Source organism: Thunnus albacares, chromosome 22 (assembly GCF_914725855.1).
Source record: "Thunnus albacares chromosome 22, fThuAlb1.1, whole genome shotgun sequence".
In the NCBI taxonomy this organism is placed as follows: domain Eukaryota; kingdom Metazoa; phylum Chordata; class Actinopteri; order Scombriformes; family Scombridae; genus Thunnus; species Thunnus albacares.
The window spans coordinates 7,025,253-7,052,385 of NC_058127.1; the positions used below are offsets into that span (position 1 = coordinate 7,025,253).

General features: G+C 42.5%; 1 protein-coding gene across 1 annotated transcript; it reads right to left on the bottom strand.

Moving 5' to 3' along the window:
- Positions 1-4,159: 4,159 nt before the first annotated feature.
- LOC122973672 (insulin receptor substrate 2-B) lies at positions 4,160-24,948 on the bottom strand. Its single transcript, XM_044341379.1, has 2 exons — positions 19,906-24,948; positions 4,160-4,461 (listed from the first exon to the last, which is right to left on the bottom strand). The coding sequence occupies exons 1-2, from the start codon at positions 24,161-24,163 to the stop codon at positions 4,457-4,459; spliced, it is 4,263 nt and encodes a 1,420-aa protein (XP_044197314.1). The 5' UTR covers positions 24,164-24,948; the 3' UTR covers positions 4,160-4,456.
- Positions 24,949-27,133: the final 2,185 nt, after the last annotated feature.

Below are 27,133 nucleotides of genomic sequence, written 5' to 3' on the forward strand. Positions count from 1 at the left end.
ATTAGTCAATTTATTGATTGACAGGAAATTAATTATCTAAGTTTTGATATTTGAGAAATCATTTAAGTAATTTGTCAAGCAGAAATGCTAAACTATCACTGTTTTCAGCTTCTCAAAAATGTGAGAATTTGCTGGTTTTCACTGTTTTATATTTTTTATATAACTATAAATTGAACATCTTTGGATTTTGGCCGATTGGAAAAACAAAACATTTTGAAAGACGTCACACTGGGTAACTGAGAAATGTATTTTTGCTTTAGACAATTTGGTAAAATGTAAAAGAATAAGTCAATTATGAAAGAAGAAGCCATACCGGTAACCTACATGAGAATGGAGGAGTGACTTGTTTGGTGCACATGCTACGGCTGTAACATACAACATGGACCAATGACACAATGACTCACCCTAAAAGAGAGATTGTTGTTTAGCAGCAAGTTTCAGCAGTAGAAAATCTGCTTTAACTTTTTGTTTTCACCGGAAATTAGTATTAATTTTCTTTGTTGTACTGATTTATAACAGATTACAGTTACAAATAAGACAACAACCTTTGAATAGTCTCTTAATTGTCTATATTTACTCAACTGTTACACCCGTTGACTGTATATAAATACGGACGTCATGACAGTTCCTCAAAAGTGAAGCCAAAACATCTCGACTGTCCAAAGATGGTCGTTCTTATCATGCTGACGTTTGTCCAAATGCTCGTTTTTCGGATAAATTTAAGTAGTTATTTGACGATATATATGTGTGACGTCATGATTGACAGCTGCTCTGCAACCTTTTGCCAGGCCGACTCTACTGCACAGACTCCAGACGACGTCACGCACGAGCAAGATGGCAGCTCCCGGAAGAGGAGATATTTTGGCTTCGCTTTCGCATAGCAGCAGGAAGAGAAGACGCGTCGTCCATCTTTATACACAGGCGACGGTTACACCCGAGCATGTGCGCCACGCGGCTATCTAGCCAAGACCCCAAATCACTCCAAACTTCCAAAATGTCTACATAGTCGGGATCGGTAGTGGCAATAAAACAATGAATGCGGACTATCAGATGTTGAGAGCTCACTGCATCCGAGCAGTTTGGGCAGCGTCATGTAAAGCCGTCAATCACAGCAAACCCAAGACTTTGGGATCTTTTCCCCCCTGTGGTCAGCGAGGCAAAAACACGCCCACGCCAGATATTTTTAAATGATTTGGAGATACCTCAGCTTCATCCCTCCCTCCATCCATCCATCCCCTCCCCGGCGTAGCATCCCCTGCTGTGTGAAGCTCTAAAAAGGATGACAATGATGCGTCCTACACAAAAGCTCTGTGAGAGTGACAGGCCTTCATCCGTCCAAACAAATTAAAAACAAACAAAAAATAAGAGTGGGCTGATATAAAAGAGAAAAAAAAAAAAAACAGGGTGATAGCATTAAATCAGAGTGAATACTGAACAAAAAAACAAAAAAAAAAAAGATTGAAATGCTCTGGATTAGCTGTCAGTCTTTGTGTTTTAAGCACATTTCTTTCTATGAAATGAGTTGTGTTGGTCATGGGAGAGTAGCGCAGAGTATAAAATGCTAAATATGGGCGCATCAGTGTGTGAAAGTGTGAGACAGAGAGAGAAGAGGCAGCGAGCTCCGGCTCAGACTGTGATTGATGTGGATGTTCGCTGCCTGTCCGAATGTGTGTATATGTGTGTGTGTGTGTGTGTGTGTGTGTGTGTGTGTGTGTGAGGTTGTAACAGGGCAAGTATGCCCAGTACGCTGCACCTGGGGCTGAAGCTCAGGTTACTGGAAACCTCTTTACGTCACATAGAGCCACTGACGAACACCCCAGCCTGCATATATGTGTCTGTGTCTGTGTCTGTGTGTGTGTGTGTGTGTGTGTGTGTGTGTGTGTGTGTGTGTGTGTGTGTGTGTGTGTGTGAGAGAGAGAGAGAGGGAAAAAAAATGCCGGACATCATCAAGAGCCGCTGACAAAGAGCTGAAACGGGGGCACGGAGGAGCTACCCTCGACTAAATTAGGCTGCATGACTACTGCGTGTGTGTGTGTGTGTGTGTGCGTATGTGTCATGAGAGCAGGCACATGACAGTGACATGTGTCGTTATGACGTACATGTGCGTGTGGTCCACTGCCTACAAAGTACAGTACACTTGCAGAGATTTTTGTGTGTGTGCGTTCGTCTTGTGTTTGCATCCCGGTGTCGACGTCTGTACTTTGTGCTTTTTTTTTTTTTTTTTTAACCTTTCACAGTGTCGTGTGAGTGCATATATATGTGTGTGTGTGTGTGTGTGTGTGTGTGTGTGTGTGTTGGCGCCGCTCTCCCTCGCTAATCTGAACTGTGCTACGGACCTGATGAGGTAAAAAAAAAAAAAAAGAAAATGTAAAAAAATAATTATAATAATAATAATAATAATAAAATTAAAATTGAGTTTACTAAACATTTCCTCACACAGAAAAACTGTATAAGAGGAAAAAAAAAAGATGAGCCTGCCGAGCGAACAGCAGGGCGGGAAAACAACTTTTTCCATCAACTGACCAACAGCGGGTGAATTTTTTTTTAAAACCTAGGAAGAAATATTTTGACATTTTGGGGAAATAACGCTTATTTGTTTTGTTGCTGAGAGTTAGATAAGATCAATATATCGCTCTCATATCTTTCTGTTAAATATGCAGCTGGTGCGAGACGTCAATGACTGTAGTTGACGCACGTAAAAAAACACAAAGAGGAAAATAGACCTGAAGTGTTTGCGGTTAAGCCTGTGAGACGCAGACAGCTGCATAGATTAAAATGAGAGTTGCATGAGACATGTGGGTTAAAAAAAAAAACCAAACGTGTCTGAAATGCTTGTGGTTTAGACAGAACAGGTTAAACATAACAAAATCCACCAACCAGCACCTCTAAAGCTCACTTATTGACATTATATTGTTTGTTTAATCTGTATGTAAAAGTGTAAAAATGACAATTTGCTGTTTTACAGTGATTTATGTGCAGGATTGTCTCCTAACAGGAAGTTTGTGTAAAACAGTTAAAAGGCATTTTAACACTTTGGTTTTTGATCGGACTGTGGGTGGATTTTGCTAAATTGAGATGCAGCTAAGCTAACTGTGTCTCCATGTTTGTAGTTTTTATGTTAAGCTATGCTAACAGGCTGCTAGCTGTAGCTTCGTATTTAACATGAGAGTGATATCAATCTTCTCATTTAACTCTGAGCAAAAAAAAAAAGCAAATTTCCCAAAATGTCAAACTATCCCTTTAAAGACCTCTGTCTCCTCTCCGTGCCAATTTACGGAGAACAAAGACAGACAAAACTTTCCAGCATTCGACCGCCGGTGGCCAGCGTTATTATTCCCGCCCTGCTGAGTACCGTCTCTGTGAAAGCAAACGAAGAAATGTACTGGAATATCTGTACCTATTGCAACAAATAAATAATATGTGCTACAGGATATGAGGAGCGTAATGCTTTAAAGGTTTTTTTCCCCCCATCGCATTAGTACGCTGTGACGAACCCATACTGGCGCCGTACCGTAGCTTTGCTTCCTATTTGGAAACGGCCCGCTAAGGTCGTTTAAAAAAAAAAAAAAAAAAAAAAAAACGTACTCCAATGGTAACCCCCAAAAGGGGCGTCTGTACCTGATGTGGTGAGTACGGGAACAAGCGTGGGTACTTGTGTAATGCCACGTGTCTAACTCTGAAGCTAAAACGCATCTAGCAACGAGCTCGTACCATTTAAGGGGTGATTCATTCATAAAAATATACATTTTCTACCACAACTTTGTCCACAATGTAATAACTGTATGGTACCATATTGAGGGTGGATTACACATGGAAGGGGGGTAAAAAAATAATAATAATAATAATAATAAAGGATAAAAATTAATATTTTAAATTCAATGCAACATAAAAGTTTCCAAGTCTGTACCATAATGCCTTTGCTTAGTATTCCAGCCTCCCTTTTTTTTTTTTTTTTTTTAATACCGTACGGAGAAGCAGAACCATCTGATATAAGACTTTCTACGGTTCTGTTGACGCCCCCCTCAGTCAAAGTTCATTGACCGCTGACTGTTGAACAAGAGGGGAAAAAGCAGCACACACTGGCAGCATCGATCGTGAGGGAGGGGGAGGGACGAGGGGGGGGGGTGATATAAAAAAAAAAAAAAAAACAGGACAAGATATGCATATAAAACACAAGAAAAATAAAAGATCTAATACACTTAAAAAAAAAAACAAAAAAAAAAAAAACTGCAAGCGTTTTTGCCATCTGTTATGATGTTGTTTTCTGCGTCCAGAAGGGAGCGGTTTCTCAGTCTGAGTGAAGGTCAGAGGTCGCCAGCGGGGTGGTGGTGGGGGGGGGGGAAGGCCAAAGGTCACAGGCAGAGTCAAGTGCCCCGAGCAGAGAGATGAGGAGGAGGAGGAGGAGGAGGAGGAGGAGGAGAAGAGGAGGGTGGGGAAACCTCTGTCGTCCCGTCGCTCAGTCTGCGAAAGGAAAAAAGACAAGAGATCATTAGTGAGTCGTCCGTCTTTACAAGCTTTCGGCGCAAACACGAACGCACAAACACACAAGCAATAAACATCTGTGACTTATATTCATTTTCTTAAGCAAACACCGTAAATATTATATTCGCCAGCCGATGGACGCCTGACCGAAGTGTAAACAGTGTGTGGGAGTTGATTTCTGTTGACCATGACTCATCACACGGAGGTGAGCAACTTTTCCTGAAACACTGAGCCTCAGATTAGATTATTTAATGTGCGGTGACCCAGAAATGTACTGAATCTGCTCAATATATTCCCCATTAATCAATCATATAAAACATAAAAAAAACAGTGAAAACTGCTCATCACAAGGTCCTGAACGTCATCAAATTTTTTTGACTGTTGGTTGGACAATTTTTGTCCAACCAACAGTCCAAAACTCCAAAATAATAAATTCACAATAATCTAAAACCAAGAAAAGCAACAAAATCTCAATTTTGAAACCTTGAATCAGTGAATATTTTGGTATTTCTGCTTGAAAAATTACTAAAATGATTATTGAATTATCAAAATAATTGCCAGTTAAACTTTCTGTCAATGGACTAATTGATTAATTATTTATTAAAAAGCTCAAACACCGCTGATAATTAACGATAAATAAATGATATCGATATATCTTTTATAAGCCAAAGTGTGTAGCCAATAACACCTGCCTGTTGATCATCAGTCAGGCTTTAGATGCTGCTATAAGGATGGACAACATGGATAAAAGTAAATATATATAACTTTATATTGTGATATTTATATAGTAAAATGCATGAAAAATCAATAAAAAAGCAGCTAATGGATACAAAAACCAGATGGGACTGGTGGTTTTTGGTTATTCCAAGAGAAAAACTGCATGACAGTTTATCAAATCAACGTACTTTATCACATTGATGTGAAAATAATACAAAAAATCCAATATTTCCATTAAAAATTCCTTCTTTTTTATTGGCATCATTGGCTATAAAAGGCATAAAACACACACAAATATTAACAGAATAGATTAGACGCTTTAAAGAGTAGATATTACATATTACCTAATGTTATATATCATCATATCACACAAATCTAATCTGCTAAATGTTTAAATTTTCACAGGTTGATTAGATTAGAGACTGCAGATGGAAATCAGCTAGTGGCTAAACCTGATACGATACATCTCTTCTTCTTCTTGTGTTAAATGAATGTATTGTTTTATATATTAAACACAGTCACTGACAAATACATGAACTAAACTAAAACTCTTTTCTCGACACTCAGATGACTCATAAAACAAGAAGAATTCAGAAAGGTGGCAAAGCTACTGTGGCCAAAACAAAACTTTTTTCTATTAGCCTGACACACACACACACACATACAGAGACACACACACACACACATACAGGATCTGGAATGTGGCTCGGGCTCTGACAGTGGTTTTGGACTCACATTATTAGTTGTTTTTGGACATTTTGAAGCCTAGTGGAGCTGACTAATTTTGACTGGAATCTGTCTGGGTTCAGGCTCGGCCTTCCAAACACCGCTGCAGAGGGGTGAAAACCTCGCTTCTCCCAATTTTGGTTATTTTCTGAAGGAGTTTAAAGGGTCCTGACTATAAATCAAACCTCACTGTTTAATCACAAAAGTCTAGAATAACAAAGCTTTTGAAGATTTTTGAAGATGCAGGTTTTTCCCACCTGACAGCATTGTTGGGAATTAACTGCAACCATGCTGGTAAATGAATTTATCTACAATACGGCACAAAAAAAAAATCACGTTTCTTACAAGTTAATTAACACTAAAGGAATATTAAAAAGGCTTAAATTATGCAAACAATCCACAGATTACCTGTCAGCAATTAATTCTTACAGTAAGTAGAGTAGATCAGCACTGATTAGTCATTTAATCAATGTATTTTTAAAGAAAAAATACCTAAATTCTCTGCTTTCAGCTTAATAAATGTGCATATTTTGTTTTTTTTTCACTTCTCTTTGATAGTAAACTGAATATCTTTAAGGTTGTGGACAATTAGTGTGGACAAAACAAGACATTTTAAGTTGCACCTTTGGGCTTTTTGGAAACAGTTCAACATTTTTCTCCATTTTCTGCCATTTAATAGACCAAACGACTAATCAACTAATGGAGGAAATAATCGACAGATTAATCAATAATGAATATAGTCGTTAGTTGCAGCCTTAAAGTCTGCAGTGTTTTGGCTTTTGTACAATAATTATCAAGGTATGTTCACTTTCTGGAGGCTCTTTTTTTTTTTTTAAGAAGCAGCACAGATGTAAGACATCTCTGACCGATCGGGCTCAAACTACTCATATAAAGAGAAAAAAAAAAATCTGTTTGTCTGGTAAATAAGTGAGCACGGACGGTGAACTTTGGATTCTGCTTGCTGCCAGCAGACCAACACACACACACACGCACACACACACACATATATATATATATATATATATATATAATGTTTGTTTCCTGCCCTGCTATCATGGCCGGACTCGGGCTGTCAGGTCGGCTGTTTTGGTGCGGCCCAGCGGCCCCGAATGACCCTGGCGATGGCCGCCGTCCAGCTGGGTTATTCCACTGAGAGCGAGGCTTTGTCTGACACAACAATGTGAGCAGCACGCCACAATACAGATGCTTTGACAGGGGGCACTGCTGGAATGCTGCTCCGCTGTTTGTTAGCCACGGGGATGGAGGGATGGATGGATGGATGGAGGGATGAACGGACAGACTGATAGAAAGAGAGGACTCAGCTCAGCCCTCACGCAACCTGGTCCAACCAAATTACAGCTAACAAAAAAAAAAGTAAAATAAAAGTAATGAACCACCAGAACTGTGGCAGATTTAGGGCCCTGTGATTTCTGTGTTGAAGAAAACACAGAAAAGAATCGCAGAATTTGATCGTAAAAATGGAATATCGTGGAATTTGCCAAAATGTGGACGCAATTTACAATAATCAGGGTTTTCTCTACCGTTACAAGACTTAGCTGCGGCATTTTAAGCATTTTTTTCACAGCGCCTGAGCTGAATGAACAGAATAAAACTATGCTGAGAGTCTCTACCGTGTTTTGGTTAATTTAGGGGTGCGCAGCTTCTGTCCTCTGCTGTCTGTGTTGGAGTTTCACCAAGTGTTCAGCTCCTCCACACACACACACACACACACACACACACACACACACACACACACACACACACACACACAGCGGGCAGCAGAGCAGCCACAGTGGACACAGTGAACAAGGGAAAAAAAAAAATTTCTCGTTACTGAAAGTGCAATAAAAGCTTTGCCAGTAAAAAGCCAATAATAAGAAAGTAATTTATCAAAACTAGAGGTCGACCGATTAATCAGCGCCGATCGATAGGGCGATGGTGGCCGACGGCTGCTCAGGTCACGCGGGGACATACGTCACCGTTTTGCGTGGAGGCTCTGAAGACAAAGTCAAGACTCAGGTGCAGCGCATAAGTGTTTTTTCACAGCACTTAAGCCGAATGAATAGAAAAAAAAAAACTATCCTGAGAGTCTCTACTGCGTTTTGCTGTCATTTACGGTCTACTGCTTCTCTGTCCTCTCCTCTGATCTCTGTGTTTGACGCGCACACGCACACACACACGGAGCGAAGTCGAGCAGAGAGGCCACAGTGGAGACATGAACCAGGTGAAGTGAAGTTACTCTAAGTGCAATAAAACCTTTGCGAGTAAAAAGCCAGTAAGAAATTTATCAAACCATCTGTTCAACAAGCATAATCATGTAGAAAAGTGATATTTCCACCTGCTTTATCCGCAGTCTTCCGGTATATTTTACACGACCACAGCGCGCTTGTTAAGCTAATAGCGAATTGTTACGAACAAGCTAAAACGAAATCTGTCTGTATGTAGTCGAACTGTTTATCTTTGCCACAAATGTTAAAATTTGGCAAATTTTTGTAAACAGGAGGAAGATACTGAGTCATGTCTGTGTTCTTCAATCTTTCTAAACTTCACTCAGTATTTTGATTTTAGGAATATTATTTATTTTATTGACATTTTAGATTTGTTTCCAGTGAGATATTATTGAGTTTATACAGTAACTTTACTGTTGCTGCTCTTGAAACAATATTTAGTTTTATTTAAAATATAAATTAATTCTAATCCTGTTCTGAATTAATTCTTTTTTTTTTCAATAATGAAAAAGAACCAGTGAGAGTTCAAAGAGTTCAGATAAAGAAGTGGACGGTGGGTAAACGTGTGGATGAGATCAAACCGTCCCTACAGCTGGTTTGTGGCTTCACTCTGACATTGGTATGATGAGCAAATCGCTGTTTAAATCCCTTCACTATAAGCCTCATTTTACCAATGTTATTCTATGATTATATTCTCACTCACAAACATGTGAAGGATTACTTCAGGCCATAGCGCTTACATATCTGTTTCACTTCTTCATGCTAATGTCTGAGCGTACTGTGTACTGAAGCACTTTATTTAATTTTAAAAAATTACAAATTCATTGATATTTATTCATTTTATTCAATGTATGATTCAATTTTAAATACTCTCTTAATGAATTGTTGTAATTTTATTTATCCAACACATGATTAGACACACTTTCTGGTGACAAAATGTGCTTAAATTGTAAAAAAAAGGCAGAATTCAGGAAAAAATTACAACGGAAAACACTGTAATTTGGGGAAATATTAAAACGGATTTTATAAGGCCCTCGATCATCTGAGCACCGTGAATGACCAGAAACTGAAAGAGACATTAAGTAAATACAGACTAGAGTGACCACAGGCTGACCATTGAGACGGAACAGGACCAAAACAAAATTCAATATTTACTTGGTGAAAAACTGTGACTTTTCCATGGAAGCAGAAAAATATGTCCTCGCCAAGCCGGAGAGAAAAACCAGCAGAACAACATGAAACTGTGCTGAGCTGCTCCATCAAATGTTTTCTTCCATAGTTCTCACAATTATCATTACATTAATTTGTCTTCTTTTTTGCAATTATTTTAATGACTTGTTCACCAAAACTTGTTTTTCTTTAATTATAATATACTATGTATCATAGTGTTTGTATTTTCATAGAGGAATATGACTGCAAGTAATTATTTTCATGAATGAATTTCATGAATTAATGCTCCTATTATTTTCTCAATTCATTGAAATATCATAAAACAGTGAAAAATGCCTTTTAATTTCCCATAAAAGCTGCAACAATTAGTTGATTAACTGAAAGAATTTTTTTATAATTGAATAATAGTCATTTTTTAAGAGGAAAAAAAGTCAAATATTTGCTTGTTGCAGGTTTTTTGTGTCACACATGATAATAAACTGATTATCTATAGATTTTAAACTGTTAATTGGACATAATTAGACATCTGAAAACATCACTTTGGCTTCTAAGAATTGATAAAGGGCTTTTTTTTTTTTTAAATAATTTTCTAACATTTCAAGATATGGACATTTTCAGCAATTCAGGGAATCTGTTTTAAACATTGCTGGGAGGAAAGAAGGAAAGAATAACCTACATCTGCCTGAATTTAAGGCTATTTTATTCAGAAAATTACATTTTAAAACATGTGAGCTGTCTTATATTTGTGGACTAGATATTTAAGTGTTGATAACATCAGATATTCTCTTTGAATGGTGTAAAACCTTCAGAGAGTGTTGCATTACCGGTTGTTTGTAGCTTTAATGTTGCTAGGCTAACGAGTGTCTCCAAGTCCGTTTATAGTGAGTCAGTCGGCACTAAAAGTGTTTTGTTAGCTCAGTTTAACTCGAAGGAGTTTCTGAGGACTCATGTAACGTGTTTTTCTGCTACAGAATGGAAAAATTTTACTTTTACAAGAACAAAAGGCTTCGAGGATGAGCAGTTGCTTCTCTTTGGATTCATAATATCTGAGGGGAATCCTAGAAGACGAGTGTGAAAGTCTGTTGTTTGCACAGAAAGTCTTTTTTTTTCAAAAACAGGTGTTAGAAAAGAGGGTGCGGGAGGCATCTTACATTCAGGGTGGAGCTGCAACAATCAGTCAATAAATAAATTAAAGCTCAAGTCATCTTTTTAGAAAAAAAGGCCAAATTCTCTGATTCCAGCTTCTCAAATGTGATGTTTTTTTTCAGCCTCTATGACAGTAAACTGATCGTTTATCTTTGGCTTGTGGACTGTCGGTCGGGACAAAAGAAGACATTAATTAATCGATAATGAAAATAAGCGCTCTCTCTGATTCAGGGTCATCGTATATTCAGGCCAATACGGTAATGATCAGATTGGATGAGAGGTTTGCGGACGGCAGACTCTTCTTTGCAGCAGTTTGTACAAACCAGCACGCCATGAAAAAGACCATTACAACCCATTTCCTGCAATCTGCACACACACACACACACACACACACACACACACACACACACACACACACACACACACAAACACACACAGCATTATTAATTCGGCATTTGAAGACCTCTAAGTGCTTTTATTTCCTATGACGATACTTAGAATCGTAAACACTGTACAACAAACAAGCTTTGGCAATCCTGTTCTTAATTATGGTCGTGTCAATACAGCGAATTTGAATCTGTTTTTGTGTTTGTGTGTGTGTGTGTGAGAGAGAGAGAGACGGAGAGAAAGAGAGAAGAAGAGAGGAGAAAGAAAGAGGGAAAGAGAAAGAGAGAGAGAGAGAGAGCAGTCTGAGGTCTCTGGGTTTCTCTGCAGGCGTGGACTTCGATCAAAACAACGCTCTTAGGACACGGGCCTGACTGACCTGAGCTGACCTCAGTTAAACACACACACACACATACACACAAACAAACACACACAAACACACACAAACACACACACAAACACACACCACAAAATCGGGTTATAAAAACACTGTTCTCCAAACACCTGCATTAGCTAACAGCTTGTTGTGTCATTGCAACACAGGCAGGTGTTCGGAGCCGTGACCGTCTCTCTCTTTCTCTTTCTCACCATTAAAAACGCCCTCAATTCCTCTCTCTCTCTCTCTCTCTCTCTCTCTCTCTCTCTCTCTCCGTCGTTCCCTCTGCCCTCACCGACCCGCCCGTCTCTCTCTCTCTCTCTCTCTCCTCTCTCTTTCTTTCTGTCCCTAAAACCCCATTCACCCAGCTGGGACAACAGATGAAAGGCATCATGGGAGTGAACAGTGAGCGTAACGTGTTGACCTGACACTGGCTGGCTCGACAGCTGAGGCGATGACCTTTTAAGTGCAGATCGAGAAAGGAAAAAAGCGGACGGGACGGTGGGGTGGGGGATTTAAAGTGATCAAAAGTGCTCGTTCCCACCCACCCCCCTCTCTCCTCGCACATCTGGATCTGCATTTGCGGTTTTTTTTTTAGCTTTATCGTTTCAAACTTGAATATTTTAGGGTTTTCGAGAGCAGTAGGTCGGTGCTTTTCGGGGAGAAACAAATTGTTTTCATTACCGATTAATGTGCGGAACATTTTCTCAATTAAATGATTGTTTGGTCTATAAAATGTCAAAAAAAATTAGTGTTATTGCCCATCACGGTTTCCCAGAGTCCAAGCTGACATTTTAAGTTGAAAAACAGTCCAAAACCTCAGTTTATTATAGCATAAAGCAGAGAAAAGCAGGAATTTTTGCTTGAAAAATTACTTATTTTTCTGTCGATCGACTAATCTTTGCAGCTCTACTCACTTTTATCTTCTATAAAACAAACAACAACAAAAATATTTGAAAATCATAAAGGTTTTTTGTGACATTTGAAAGACTTTTTTACACTTTCTGCCTTCACAAGCTGAACCCTGACTGTGCAGAACGCAGAACGGGCTGGAAGATTTACCTCGTGAACAGCTCTTATCGTCGGTGTGACGAATAAAAACAAGAAGCAGACACTGCTGTTTGAGTCACTGACCGGCCTTAGTCGTAAGTCTACAAACTCCCTGTAAAAAAAAACAGCAATAACAAGCTCTCAGTGCCTAAGATGACGTCTTGTTTTCTCCAATGAAAAGTCCAAAAACACAAAGATATTTGATTTACAAAACTGAGAAAAGCAGCAAATCTTCGTGCTTGAGAGGCCTGAATCAGCAAATATCAGGATTTTATCCCCTGACAGAAGATTTGCTTGGGTTGGGTTGCAAAAATTCTTAAACCGGTTTGATATTAAGCCAAAAATCGTACCGGACATACTGAATTTAACCACTAGGTGTCTCACGTGACTCAGCTGCTCCCGAGTGGAACGTAATAAGAGCCGATGAATGAGAGTGTAGCGGCGCCACAGTCAGAACAACTTTATTTCTCATAACAAACGTTTAACTTAACTTTTCTTCTTGTGCTAAGGTGCAGCCGGAAACATCAGGGCTACACACAGCGCGACACGGTGATGCTATGCTAACGATGCTAGCTATGCTAACTAGCCGCTATCCGCTGCTCTCAGACTGCTGAAAGCTGTAAACAGCCTGGCCGAGTTTATCCGGGTTACTGGTGAGATCTGCGCCGTTAGCCTGGGTCAGCTCTTTAAAGTGATTAAATAAAAATGCTTAATATTTGAAGAATAAATACCCAATAGCAATGCAATGTTGTGAGTTTTTTCCTCCAAAATTTGCCTGATCAACAAGAACAACAACCACTTGTAGCTTATCTCTTTAATGGGGCATAAATCTGATTCATGAAGCAAAAACAAGCTGAATGATTACAGAGAATCTGCATTAAAATATTTCAAATCTGTAACAAAACACTAAGATAATTCAACAGTAAATAAAGATTCATGAGTGACTGCAAATTACAGCTGCTCTGGATGAATTTCCTTATCAATGAATCAAGTATCAAGTATTTACTTAATACATGTTTTGGTCAACAAAACATCAGAAAACTGACTTAAAAGTTGACTTAAAATTGAACTTAACAAAAGTGTTGGTGACAAAATTTTGACCGTAAAGAAACAAAAACAAATAGTCACTAACAGACATGAAGTCCAACTATTTTTGCAAACAAACACTTCAAATAAGGCATCATGTGATGACTAAAACATGACTTAAATTAGCCTTTTTTTAAAATTTTTTTTAGCTAAAATAAAAATTCCTGCCAAAATAAACACTTGATGAAAATGTTCCAACTCTATTTTATCTCCACATCTACGTCAACGGAGGAGGAAAAAAGCTTTCCTGCTTTGTTCAAACCGTGCCCGTCAAAAGGTCACCGAAATCTGGAAGACGGCTGCCATCAAAAAGAAGAACAAATGTGTGTGTGTGTGTGTGTGTGTTAAAATGTCTGACGCACACTTTGAGTGCGCTTTCAAATACATGTTTGCACACAGGTTCGGTCTTTGTCTAATAAAGTTATCTGACGGCACATTCCAGTACGTCGAGGGGTAGTCTAGTAAAAAAAAAAAAAACCTGCTTTATCATTACCGTGTGTCTGAGTTTAGGGCAGCGAGACGGGGAGGAAGCGAGAGACACACACACACACACACATGCACACACACACACACACAAAAAAAGAAAGAAGTATGAAAAAGAAACGAGAGGAGAGGGAGAGAAAGCAAAGAGAAAGAAAAAGAAATAACGAAGATATTAGAGCTCCTGCGTGTTTGAGTGAAACGGGAGCCTCGTTGATTGAGTAATGCTCAGGGACCACCAATGAAATCCACACTTAAAAAAGAGTGACTACAACCCTCGTGCGACGGTCGGACCACATAGCTGACAGTGTTTAGGTCCATTTATTACCAATGAGACACAACATTTCTCTTTTGAGTAAGCACTGCGAGGACTTTAAGACACACACCACTTTTGGTCTCGCGGAGCTCAATCATCGCCTGTCGCTTTAATTGGCACGACTTTTTAATGCTTTTGTGGAGGAGGATAACAGCTGAGAAACATCTAAAATGCAAAGAAATGTGCTAAAAAAAAATAATACATAATGATATATTAGTGCAAATTCATCTCTATGTAACAAATTTCTAGTTTCCAAACATCCAGATTGTCCTTGAAAAGCAAGACGTCAACCTGACTTTTTAAACTCTGGGAAACACTTCCTTAAATCCCGTAATACTTCAGGAATTCATTGACCAATGGGAGCCCTTGCTGGCGCCAACACGCCCAGGGTTAGAGGTTCAATTCCCCCGTTTAGCTCGACGGACACCGACTCTGCCCGGTTTTTATAGATTCCCATGCTTCTTCTCTGCTGCAGGCCACCCATGCTGAAAAAAGGCATTTTACCCATGTCATTGCTTTTTGAATTAAGGTGCTCAAGTTATTTTAACATTATTTATTTGCTAAATGAACGCTAAAATGGGCATCGCAGGCAGACTCTTGGAGCTCTTGGGGGGGGGGGTTGGGGGTTGGGGGGGTGAGGGGGGGCTTTTTAAAGAACCACAAATACTTTTCCTGTGACAGTCCGAATGGCTGCTTAAAGTCAAAGTGGCTTTGTGTGCATGCATGATAGTTAATAATTCTAACATCTGTGGGCGCGTACATATCTGGCTATTTAAGAGGGACAGAGAGAGAGAGAGAGAGAGAGTGAATTACCTCTGCATGCAACAGGCACTGAGCAAAAAGAGGGGGGTCCTGTTACGAGCGGCGCATGCCTCGGACCGGCCCATAAATTCATGACGGTCTGGAAATAGACCTGTAAATATAGAAGACCCTGGCCGTGGAGGTGGGAACGAGAGAGGAAAGGGCAGCCTCGTACCACCTTCTCTCACATCTTACTCTCTCCCCCCCCCCCCCCCCCTTCCTCGCTTTCTGCCTGATAACCCTGCCTCACACTCTGCCTAACCCTTTACCACCTCGTATCCACTTGGCCGGTGACGCCGAGGGGGAGGGAGAGGGAGAAAAGGGCAGGTTCCCACCACTGTCACTTACATCTTAAAACATCTTCTCTTCTGTAACGTTTAACGCCACAACTCCGAACTCCCGATCCTACGTTCACTGACTGTCTCTACCGATGCGTTCACTGACCAAAACATTGAAGCAGTGCTTATTGTTGTACGTGTGTCAGCCACTTACACGCTTTTAAAAAGTTTTGAGTGGGGATGGGTGGAGAAAAGTACCCTAATATGATTTTTTATGAATTTTTATTATCATGTCACATAAAAAGCATCAGGAGCAGGGCTGACACTAACAAATATTTTTGATAACTAACATTTATTTTGCAGATTTTGGGCGGGAATAATCAATCATTTGGTCTATAAAATGTTAGAAAACTGTGAAAAATGATTAAAACTTTAACAAACACAAGGTGATGTCTTCAAATAGCTTGTTTTGTCTAATCAAAAGTCAACAAAACCCCTCAAAATACTGAGTATACTAGAGCTGCAGTGATCGATTATTTTCATGAGAAGACCATGAGATACAGTGGAAAGCTCCGATGCTAGTAAGCGGACCTTTGTGCTTAGATGATCTCCCTTAAAAGATTCATTTCACAATAAATTGATTAGCTGTTTGGTCTATAAAATGGTGAAATATGTCGATATATGTTTCCAAAAACCAAAGATGACGTCCTTGAATGTCTTCTTTAGTCCTGATCAACAGTCCACAACTCAGAGATATTTCATTTACTGTCATAAAAGATAAAAAAAAAAACAGAAAATATTCACATTTTAGAAGCTGGAACAAGAAAATTTAAACATTTTCTTCTTAAAAAATGACTCAAAACAATTATTTGATTATCAAAATAGTGAGCAATTAATTTTCTATTGATTGACTAATTGATTAATTGACTAATTGTTGCAGTTATAGGAGGTGCACTGAAGAAAAAAAAAAATCCATCAGTAATAATGTTGAGTATTTATAAGAATAAAACAATATCTACAGGTAAGAAAAGACGGGAATCACATGCACATGATAAATTAAAATACATAAAAAAGTCTCAACTGTGCAAAACACTCTCAACTGCTGTCTCAAAGCTAAACAAGATGATGCAAAGATGATTCAATATCTTCAAAGTTCATCATCATCAAGTGTCTAAATGATCATTTCTTCCCCTTATAATTTAAGTTTTAGGAGAGGTGATCTTCTTTCCTTAAACCCAGATGATGCACACACGCCTACTTCATATTTTATTTAATATCTAGAGCTCGGAGAGTTTGCTAAAAAATTTCCTTGACAGCTGGACAGAAAGCCGGTCCCTCCCTCTCTCTCTGCTCTGGGTCAAGGATCCAGGTGTGCCTCTATCAGTTCAACGCCGCAGCTGAGAGGAAGTGCATTCCTGAGTGATGATGATGCGTTTCCTCTCGGCCCCGCTGTGTGCCTTGACACGCCGCCGCCGCAATTATAGCACCACATCAAAAGGCTGCCTGCCATGACTCAGCGCATACAAACACACACACACACACACACACACACACACACACCTACCTAGATGCAGAGCAACGACTGTAAACGCACACAGACTGAGACTGATCGTACTCCGTGAGTGTGTGGGCATCGATTAACGTTTCTGAACGTTACCTTGAGCTGCGTGGATCGACGCACACACACACACACACACACACACACACACACACACACACACACACACACACACACACACACAAACAAATGCTTAATGAACCTGCTGGCAGAGGCTGAAAAAAGTACACACAGACAGACGGACAAACACACACAATAGGATGAGCTTCAGCGCTTTGAGTGTCAGTTGATCTGTGCTAGAGAGCCACACACACACACACACACACAAATACATACAAACACACACACACACACACACACACACACACACACAAGCTCTTTCATCTCCGTTCAGCACCACGATAAACAAATGAGTCAGTCGGCGCTTGCAGAGAATCCTGACTCATGCACACACACACACACACACACACACACACACACACACAAGCACGACAGATTCGGGGAGAGGAAGTCGGGGAAGGGGGCGGAAAAGCAGGGTGGAAAGAATAAAAAAAAAAAAAAGGAGGAAGAGTGGGTGAAAGAGAGAAGAAGAGATGATCAAAGAGGAAGTAAAAGACTGAAAACAGAGTCAAAACATCCTCTTTTTTCATCCCCGCTTGAACCTCGTACACGCCATCTACGACACCGACCGGAGACCTAACGTCAGCACCGAGTGTCAACATCGCTCTTTCTCTCATATACATGCACACACACATACACACACATACACATCAAAGTCAGGACTTTACATGTGAAGTAACTATGTGAAATCGTCACAGCTGCCTTTGAAGCCGCAGCAAACTGTACGAAATGCAGAACATCTACTGTACGTCCGAGCTAAAAGTATAAAAAAGGAGAGGAAACAGGATTAGGCAATTTGAAAACAAAGATAGAGGTAGCGCTAGGCGATTAAGTCAATATTATTGTTACTCAACTTTCTGGGGAATCGACACGTAATGTTTTGATCTTATTAACACATTAGAGATACAAACTGCGACGTCCAAATGAACTCTTCTGAAGATGTGATTAAAAAGAACTTGTTGTTTTTCCATATATGAAGAGTTTCGTCTCATTTCGTGCTCAACATACTGAAGTTCAGCACTTTAAACATCATGTTTGATTATTTTACAGCATATTGTGGTTTATATCAGTGTCAGAAAATATTCTAATTCATATCATGAAGATTAATAAGCTACATTTTTTTAAAAATGATTTAAATCCTTATTTAGTACGAACTGAACAAAACAAAACAAGCAAACTAAACAAATAACTTAATGTACAAATAACTGATAAATATTTTGACAGTTGACTATCTTTAAAAAAATGTATTTTCTAGTTGTGTTTTTAAAAAATATTATGATTTGAATTATTATTTATCCAAATATTGTGAAAAATGTGTTTTTTTGACTGTTATTCAAAAAGATATTTTAGCTATTTCAAGACATCTGGCTCTGATAACTTGTGATGTCTAATCACTTTAATATTAAAACATATTAAATTAACAGTTAGCTGCAGCGCTAATTTTTGACTGAAGTTCAGTCTGTGTAGCTGATAATTTACTGCATTAGAATAAGAAGAAGAATTAATTCTTAGTTTGCTTTTTGTGTACAAACAAAGGCTGAAAAAAAGACAAAATTTTAAGCACAATTAAATCCAAAAATACAGAACACATCAGGAATAATTTTACTAATATAACTTAAATATAATCTATCAGATCTGATCATCTGATGAAAGGAGTGAACAAATTATTGTGTAAATCTGTGGTCACATTTCCTCTTTCTTAACGCAGCTTTTGACATATTTAAGATTTTTGCAACATTTTAAAATCGTTGCATCACAAGTTCTGACAGCAAATACTCCAAAATCACAATGACAAAGGCAGTTATACAAAAAACAACAACAACAAGAGAGTCATTGATACATATTGATCAGACTATGAGTAAGCAGTATGATTCAGCTTTTTAACTTACAGTGATGCACAAAAAAAAAAGGTCACTGAACGCTGTAAAACTCTGAGATGTTGTTAAAAGATTGAACGTTACCGCAGAGGTCACGAGACGCCCTAAAACATCGACCGGAAGACAGTTAACAGTTTGCTTAACAACACTACAAATGAAATATGATCTCAAACACGACCGCTGACTTCAACTGACACCTATCTCAACAACAAAAAAAAAAGGAAGAGCTTTGTTAAATTACTGCCAGGTTTTCTGCATCGTGAGGCTCTTTTAATGTGTTTTGTCATCATACTAACTCGCCCCTCCTGGCACCGAGCTCTCTTCCGTGTTTTGTATAAATAAATATATTTTTTCAAAAGATGTAGAAAAGCGTCTCGGATGACAGTCTTACAGCAGACAAAAGGCTGTGAACACACAAACACCCACGCATAAAAAAGAAAAAGTACACTCCGCATACATGCTGACACAAAGAAAACAGCAGCACGTGCACAGACAGGCACAGAGAGACAACACCAGCTACAAAGACAGGAAGTCAGAGCCCTCTTTTTTTTTTTTTTGGGTGATTCAGTCCATACTTGACCTCAGATAAACCTCAGTTCATTCAACGAGCTAATCGTCTACCGTTCTGCTGGCACACGACGCGAACACACAGACCTCAAGATGAACCGCATATTGGTGCCACTTCCTGTACAAGGCGCACTGTTATAGCCTAGACTTTCAGTTCCCTGGACAGATGCCTTCAAAAAAAAAAAAAAAAAAAAAAAAAAGACAACGGCTGGCTGCTCGAAGCGCTTGAACGCAGCCTTGTCAGGATCACAGAGGCTTGATCCAAAATAGATTCACTACAGGAGCTGCAAATTGATATAATGTGACTAATAATAGCGTACACCACTTCGGGTTATTTTGGTTTTTCAGGGAGGAATAAATATCCCAAACACTTACTCACACATTTAAACTCATTATCATGCAAAGAAACTACATTTTTGGCTGCGTAAACGCCACAAAAAACAAAAGATTTTCCCGCCAAATATGATTATAAAAGCAGAGAAGAGCATTTAAACAACGAAATGTCAGAGTTTGACACAGAAACACACACTTGTATTAACTCACCCTTGGTTGTCGTGGTGACTCCATCAGATTTGGTGAAGTCTATACTGGCATAGGCTCCGTTCTCCGGCAGAGGCACCGTCCCCGCCGCCAACGCTGCCGCCGCCGCCGCCGCCGCCGCCACAGAGCTCCCGTTGCTGCTACCACCTCCCGACGTCGTGGCTCCCGCGTTACTCCCGTCCTCCCTCAGCTCCAAGGCAATGTAGTTCAGGCCGTTCTGGTAACCCACGGACATGTTCCTGCACATTCTACCGGCTCCGGTTCCCGAGGACGAGGATGCTGCTGAGGTCCCAGAGGTCGTACCCGCTTCCGAGGCTCTCGTCTGAGCCTGGTGAGCCGGCGAGTCCCCTAGACCCTCCACGGACATCCACACACTGTCGAAAGACGCCGAGCTGGCCCATCTGGAAGCCTGACCCTCCGTTAAGTAAGATCCGTTTGGGGCTGCGGGGTTAGCCAGTGTGGGGTGGGTGGCTGAGGATGAGGGGCCTAGTCCTCCTCCAGAGGGAGTTGAATTAGAAGAGGAAGTGGAGGAGAACGTCTCCGAGCTGTGTCTCCTCCTGCCTTGGGGGTCGGCTCGAACCACCTTGGGCTCCAGCTGGTGTGTCGGTGCCCTGCTGGGGCTCAGTGGAGGGAGAGTGGGAGAAATGGATGAGGAAGAGGCGGAGGGAGCGTGGCCGTAACGTCCCTCTATTACACAGAGATGCTGCAGCATGGCTGTGGGGCTTGTTTGCGTCCTCTCACCTCTGCTGAGGTTAAATGTCATGTCCGTGTAGTCGTCCCCCATTGACCTCCAGTGACCTCCAGCAGGGACTCCAGGGGAGGCCAGCGTCCCAGGATTGCTAGCCAGGGGTCGGATATAGCTGGGCGGGTTCCAGGGGGCAACAAGGCTTGGTCTGGGTGACTGGTTTTTACCCAGACATCCAGCACTGTCCTGCTGGTCTACACCGACCTCCACGCTCATATAGTCCTGGTGAGTTTGGGGCTGGGGAGGGGAGCGACGGCTGTCACTGGAGCCCAGGGAAGGTGCTTCGTCTTGGGCAGAGAGAGGGTAGGCGGGGGGCTGCTGTTGGTGGGGGTAGTGATCACCAAACTCAATATTAATATACTCTCCGGGACTGGAAGGCCCTTCAGATGAGCTACCAGTGGCGGGGACTGAGGTTGAGGTGCCTGCAGACGCCGTGGAGGGCTCACTAACCCGCAGTGGACCGTGAAAACTCCTTCTGCCTAAAGGGAGGCGGTTGGGCCTCACAACACGCCGGTCAGCCATTGCGGCGGTCGTGTGGTGAGCTCCGTAAGGCGGCGGTGGGTGAGAGGGAGTGGAGGTGCTACTACCTCCTCCACCCCTCTTCTCTGGTGTTGACATCGATGCTGTGGCAACTGATGAATAAACTGGCTTGGCAGGAGAACTCATAGGAACATACTCCCCATACTCCTTCTCATCCCTCTCTCTGGTGGGGGCCTTGTAGGAGCGAGGGAGGGAAAAATAAGGGCTGTAAGACTTGGAGGTGCCCTCAGGTGTGCCAGGTGTGTAGTATCCACTGCTCCCTTCGTTTGAGAGCTTGCGCCCCCCGCTGTTGCTGTACGACATGTCCATATATTCCCCGTTCTCAGGTCTCTCTGCTATGCTGTCACTCCCACTGGCACCCACCATGCTTGAGCTACTATGAGGGCTGGGGGAGGCCTGCACAGGGGAGGGGGAGCTGCCGCTGCCCCCTGGGAGCATCATCATGTAGCCGTGGGAGTCTGTGGAGGATTGAGACTGGAGCTGGGGGTGGTGATGGGCTGAACGGGGACCTAAAGCCGGACTGTGAAACTGAGGGGAATGGGAGATGTGATGCGAGTAAGAGCTGGGTTGCATAGGCATGTAGTCGGGAGGAGTGTCCCGCGGCGACGCAGCCACGCCACACATCATGGGCATGTAGCCGCTGTCTTCCTTGGCAGAGGAGGAGGAGGAGGAGAGGGGAGGGCGTTCACCGCTGGCTTCCGTCCTGGACAGTGTGGAGGGACGGCTCTGCTGGCTGTGCTCAGAGCAGGAGCTGTAGTCAGAGCGGAGCGAGGAAGAGGAGGAGGAGGGCCCACCACGGAGTAAACCACTGCCAAATGGTAATACCACATCAGATCCCTCTTCCAGTGAGAAGTTGGTCTGGGTCATTTTCTGGTAAACTGCCACTCCAGAGCCGCCAGTTGCACCACCAGCGGGTCTGGAGAAAGAGTGCGTCCTCCTCCTTAGTGACGATGAAGAAAAGCGGTCATCCTCCGTTGTCGACGTGCTCTCGTCTCGTGGCGTGTCACCTCCGCTGTTGTTTCCAGAGCCCCCACTGGTGCCAAAGACCTCCCGGTTCCACCCCATGGCCATGTAATCGTTTAGACAATTCTCCTCTCTGATTGGTGGGGTGTTTCCGAGGGAATCTGGCGTGTTACTCCGCACCCGGAAGTACCTGAAGTCGCCGGGGCTGGAGCCGTACTCGTCTGAGGAGTTGAAACCGCCGTCGGATGGCGAGCCGCATATCGAGGCGCTCGACGGGCGGGTGAGCGTGTCTGACACAGAGCCGTGGCCGCTGCTGGAGGAGACGCTGACTGGACTGGTGGTGGAGGGGAAGTGAGAGACTGGGAGCGAGGCAGAGCGGGCATGGTAGGTGGACGACGACCCCGGGATGGCTCTGACGTAGCGTCCGCCGCCTGTGCTTGTTCCAGCGTTTCCTGTGGCGACGCCACTCCCACTGCTGCCTCCGCCCCCCTCCTGACGACCGTGATGGGCACGTGCTGAGTTTAGGTGAACCAGACTTCCTGTGGCAGAGCGGAACGGCCGGTTCATCGTCCCCTCGCCCTCGCTGGATGTTCGGAAGCGATAACCACTAGCCCCCGAGCTCTTACTCGACGGCGGCGTGCCAACAACCGACTCTGTCCTCGACCGCCGCTGCAGCCCCGTCTGGCTCGGTGGCAGGTTGCCCAGGTGGCGCCGCGTCGTGATAAACGGCATGGGGTTGGAGCCCGAAGACTGGCTCTTGCTCCTGGGCCGAAACTCAGCAAAAGCTTTTAGGGCTTTCATTGTCTCCAAGATAGTCTCATGCATGTTCTGGGCTACGACAGAGTCATCCACCTGCATCCATATCTCCCCGGGCCCGATAGAGGAGGAGCGACCCACCTCGATGAAAAAGAAGCTTTCAGAGTGTCCGCAACGCCTGATATTCATCAGCTGTAGGTTAACACAGGGGGTTTCAGAGTTCAACTTAACGAGGTGAATGGTTTTAGTTGAGAGGCATAGCCGGTACACACCTGTGAGGTTTTTAGTTTGACCCAGTCCTTTAGGTTTGACATTCACCTGCCACACCTCCTTAAACACAGTACCAGGGGTGACTGTACCATATCCATCATCTAAATCATCAGAATCCAAGTGCCCTTTTTTGCCTTCGCTCATCAGCTCACTGACAGCTACGTACCAGTCCTCTTGCTCCTGCTCGTTTTCAGCCACAATAGCAAAGTACTCGTCCTTAGTATAAAGGGCAATGAGGTGTTTGTTTTTGGAATCCGCCCTTTTGTTTACCGTAAAGCACTGGTAGAGGTAAATAACCCTTTTCGGGGGAGAAGGGGCGACCGCTCCACCGCTGGCGGCGGCCGCGGCAGCAGAGCGCAGGCTGTTCCTGAATTTCTTCTCGCTGTCGTAGTACTCCAGGCGGCTCGGCCCGAGGTGGCTGGCAGCCCGCAGCACGAAAAACCTTTTATGTCCATGTTTTTGCTTTCTTAAATAGCCACATTTGCGAATATCATCCACAACATCCGAGGTATTTGCGACGCTCACAGACGCGTATACATGGCCGCCGCCGCCGCCGCCGCCGCTGCCGCTAGCGGCGGAAGAAGCGGCGGGGTCCTCGGCGGTGTGTACCTGGCTGAGAGACGAGGAGGAGGAGGAGGAGGAGGCTTTCCTGCCCGGGGACTCGGCGATGTTTTCCCCGGAAAGATGCTGCTGCTGCGGAGCCAGCTGGTAGTGATGGTGCTGCTGTTGATCCTTTGGCGGGTGATGGTGGCTGAGGAGGTGGTGATGATGATGGAGGTGGTTGGAGGGCGGTAAATGTTGATGGAAGCGAGAGCCGCCTCCTCCTCCTCCGCCTCCGCCGATATTAATTAACGGGGAAGGGGGTTCCCCGACCGAGCCGTCTCCGTTTGCGGTGGCGGCCGCAGATTTCGTCCCCACGTCCCTCTGCTGCGTCTCCAGCATCAACATCGCTGCCTTGCCTTCCTGGTAATTCGTGAAATTTGCCATCAGAGAAAACAATCAAAGGTCACTTTACTAGCAAGCTAATCCGAGTGGACCTAGACCCCATTCTTGTTTTGGGAGACGAGCTCCGGAGTCCGGCTAGGCCAGCTAACGTTGACTCGCACGGCTCAGATTTGCAATACTCACGGACCGGCTTTGTTATTCCGCCAAAAAAAACGAGTCCCTTTGCCCTTTTAGCAGCGAGGCAGGTATTCCAATGCGGGCTTTTTTGTTTTGTTTTTTTCTTTACGAAATGAAGCCCACCGTGTGCAACATGACCACGTTCAGCCGTGTTTCTATAATCGGGAGGATCCGGCTAGCTCGGTTAGCAAACCGTTCCCTTCTCCTCCTGTACACATCTCTACGGGCCAGAGCACAAACAACACATGACCCTCTGCGTCACCGGCCAAACGGGAGGAACAAAGAGTCAAACACGCGCTCTGATTGGACGATCATTCTAACTGACATCCGCTGACAGGCGCGACAGCCAATCGTAATCCAAAATGAGTTCCTTGCGTCAATACCTCTAACCAATCACGTCGCGCAGGGTTTATCTAAGTTATAAATAGGCGTCGACTTTCTGGGGCTGATCTGGAGTCCGATGTTAGGTTTTCAAGCAACTGTTTAGACGTAGAAAGCTGATCCCGGACCTGCAGACGAGCCAAACAGCGAACCCGGAGTCTTCCCCCCTGTGGGTATAAGTATACCCAGAGTCTTGAGTCAACTTTTTATATTTTGGTTATTTATTTTAGACCTTGTTATTAAACCTTGTTCAAACCCCAAAAAGCCGTTTTTATATGGAGGCTTTGCTTTGGCATCAAATCTTGTGTAAGTTTTTTTACTCTCAAAATAAAAAATGTTTTCCAAAATATGTGACCCAATTCAGTTGCTGACCCACAGTTCAGAAACATTTATGTCTTCATCAGTGCTGGAAAATAATACAGTATATTTACTTAACTACTGTATTTAAGTACATTAAGTATTCTCATTGAATGCAACTTTATTCTTCTACTCTATTTACTCCACGACATTACATTACAGCTAAAACATACAGTGATCAACTTATTGATTAAACTGCAACTTGTAAAATAGTTCAAGGTAGCTCAACTTCAACCAACTACAACATTTAAATGCAGCTGAACCATCAATGTATCAATATAACTTTATTTATACAGCTTATGAAAAACAAAGTGATGCAATACAATGTGTTTCCCAAATACTCATTAAAAGAAAGATGCAACAATGGGAACATTAAACACAGAACAGAGTAAGAGACAAAAAGTAAAAGAGAGATTCAAAAGCGAAAGTTAAAATGTAATAAAAGTTTCGAGTGTGTGTTGTGAGTGATGTGCATGTTATCAGATCTTTGGATAGTACTTTCTTACTGTCCCTTCACTTGGTAGGGAACATTTTGAATGTGGGAGTATATCTGCACTGTTGTTGTTTTTACTTAAGTAAACGATCTAAATACTTCTTCCACCATTGATAAAAGTGTAGACTGATTAGCAATGAAATGCGTGTTAACTTACAGGAAGTATTGTAATGTTCTGTCTATAACATCAGCTACATCTAGCCATGTATAACAAAACTAATCTTATCTATTTTGTGCATGTAAAACTTTATGCTGCTGTAACCACAAAACATTACTCTGCAGGGTAGATGCTAACCACAATTGCTAGATAAAAGCAGAGAAAAAAGTGTTTTCCTTTTAAGTCTAATGAGTCAGTGAACTTATGTCCTTTATTCTGTATTTTAAACCTGCAATTTAACGAGTTTTTATCATACTTGTTGGCCTCTTTTTCCACTTGTAGGTTAAAGCACTCCTTGTTTAGTTTACCTCACATCTTTCAGCCACATACTGTGGACACAAAGTGATGCTAAGAGCTCTCCAAAAACCGTGGACCTCTTGCCTGAGGGCCTTGAGGTTTACTAAAACATGTTGTTGCTCCAATCATGTGAGAGCCCACTGGTGAGTTTGGGTACCAGCCAACCACAGTGTCAGCGAGGGTCTAGCTAGCTGGGATGACCCCACACAGCCCGCATTCTCAAGTTAAGACTTAACCCCGCTTTGGCACAGGTGGTGAATTCAGCTCATTTAGCTTTGTTTACGCCATCTAATCTAATATCCAAGTGATTTTAAGTTGTTTTCTTTTACCTGAGGGCAGCTACATGTGGCACTAAGCGCTTATTAAGAGAGCATGCATGTGCGGCAGCCGAGATTCAAGCCCTGGCTGTCTGTGTTTTCCATGAGAACCTAGATAGAGTAATCGAGGATGAGTACCCCTCTCTCTACCCAGGGGAGGTATCTGTGTTCTTTCACACTGCGGAGAATGCCACGCTCGGCTTTCCGAGCCTCTACTACACTTTGCATGCAATAATTTCGCCGGACCCTTTCATCCCAAACACCTTTCAGTATCATGAGTGGAGGATCATGTGCGGTGCAGCTGGCCCCAGTGGGAATCGTACCCTTCAGCCTTTTTTACCCATGGAGGTATGCAGAGCCACCTGTCTGTGTCTGCCTGTGAATCTGTCACTGGGAAGGAGAAAACCAGTCACACGCAGATTTTGCCAATTTACATCAGTCCAGGTCCAGACTTTGCTCCTCATTATTTTTGTAAAACATGCTGTATGTATTTAGGACTTAGAACAGTTATACAAACTTAAAGGGATAGTTGGATGAAGGTCAATATGGACTTAATAGTAGTTGTTGTAGCTACTGGAACTTAAAGTCCTCAGCTGACGGAGTTGCTCAGTTGCCAAAGAATTGTAGATATTGAAATTTCCATTTTTCTGATGATCTGTTGGTTTGATTACAAGGATGTAGCTGATTGTGAGATTGTTTTGTCAACTACTGTTTCCTACTGTAGGTCAAGATTTCAATGTCAATGTCAGTCTCTCTGCATTCAGTACAGAGATTGCCTGATGTTTCGCTTAGCATTAAAGGACGGGTTCACAATTTTTCAAGTCTGTCTTAAA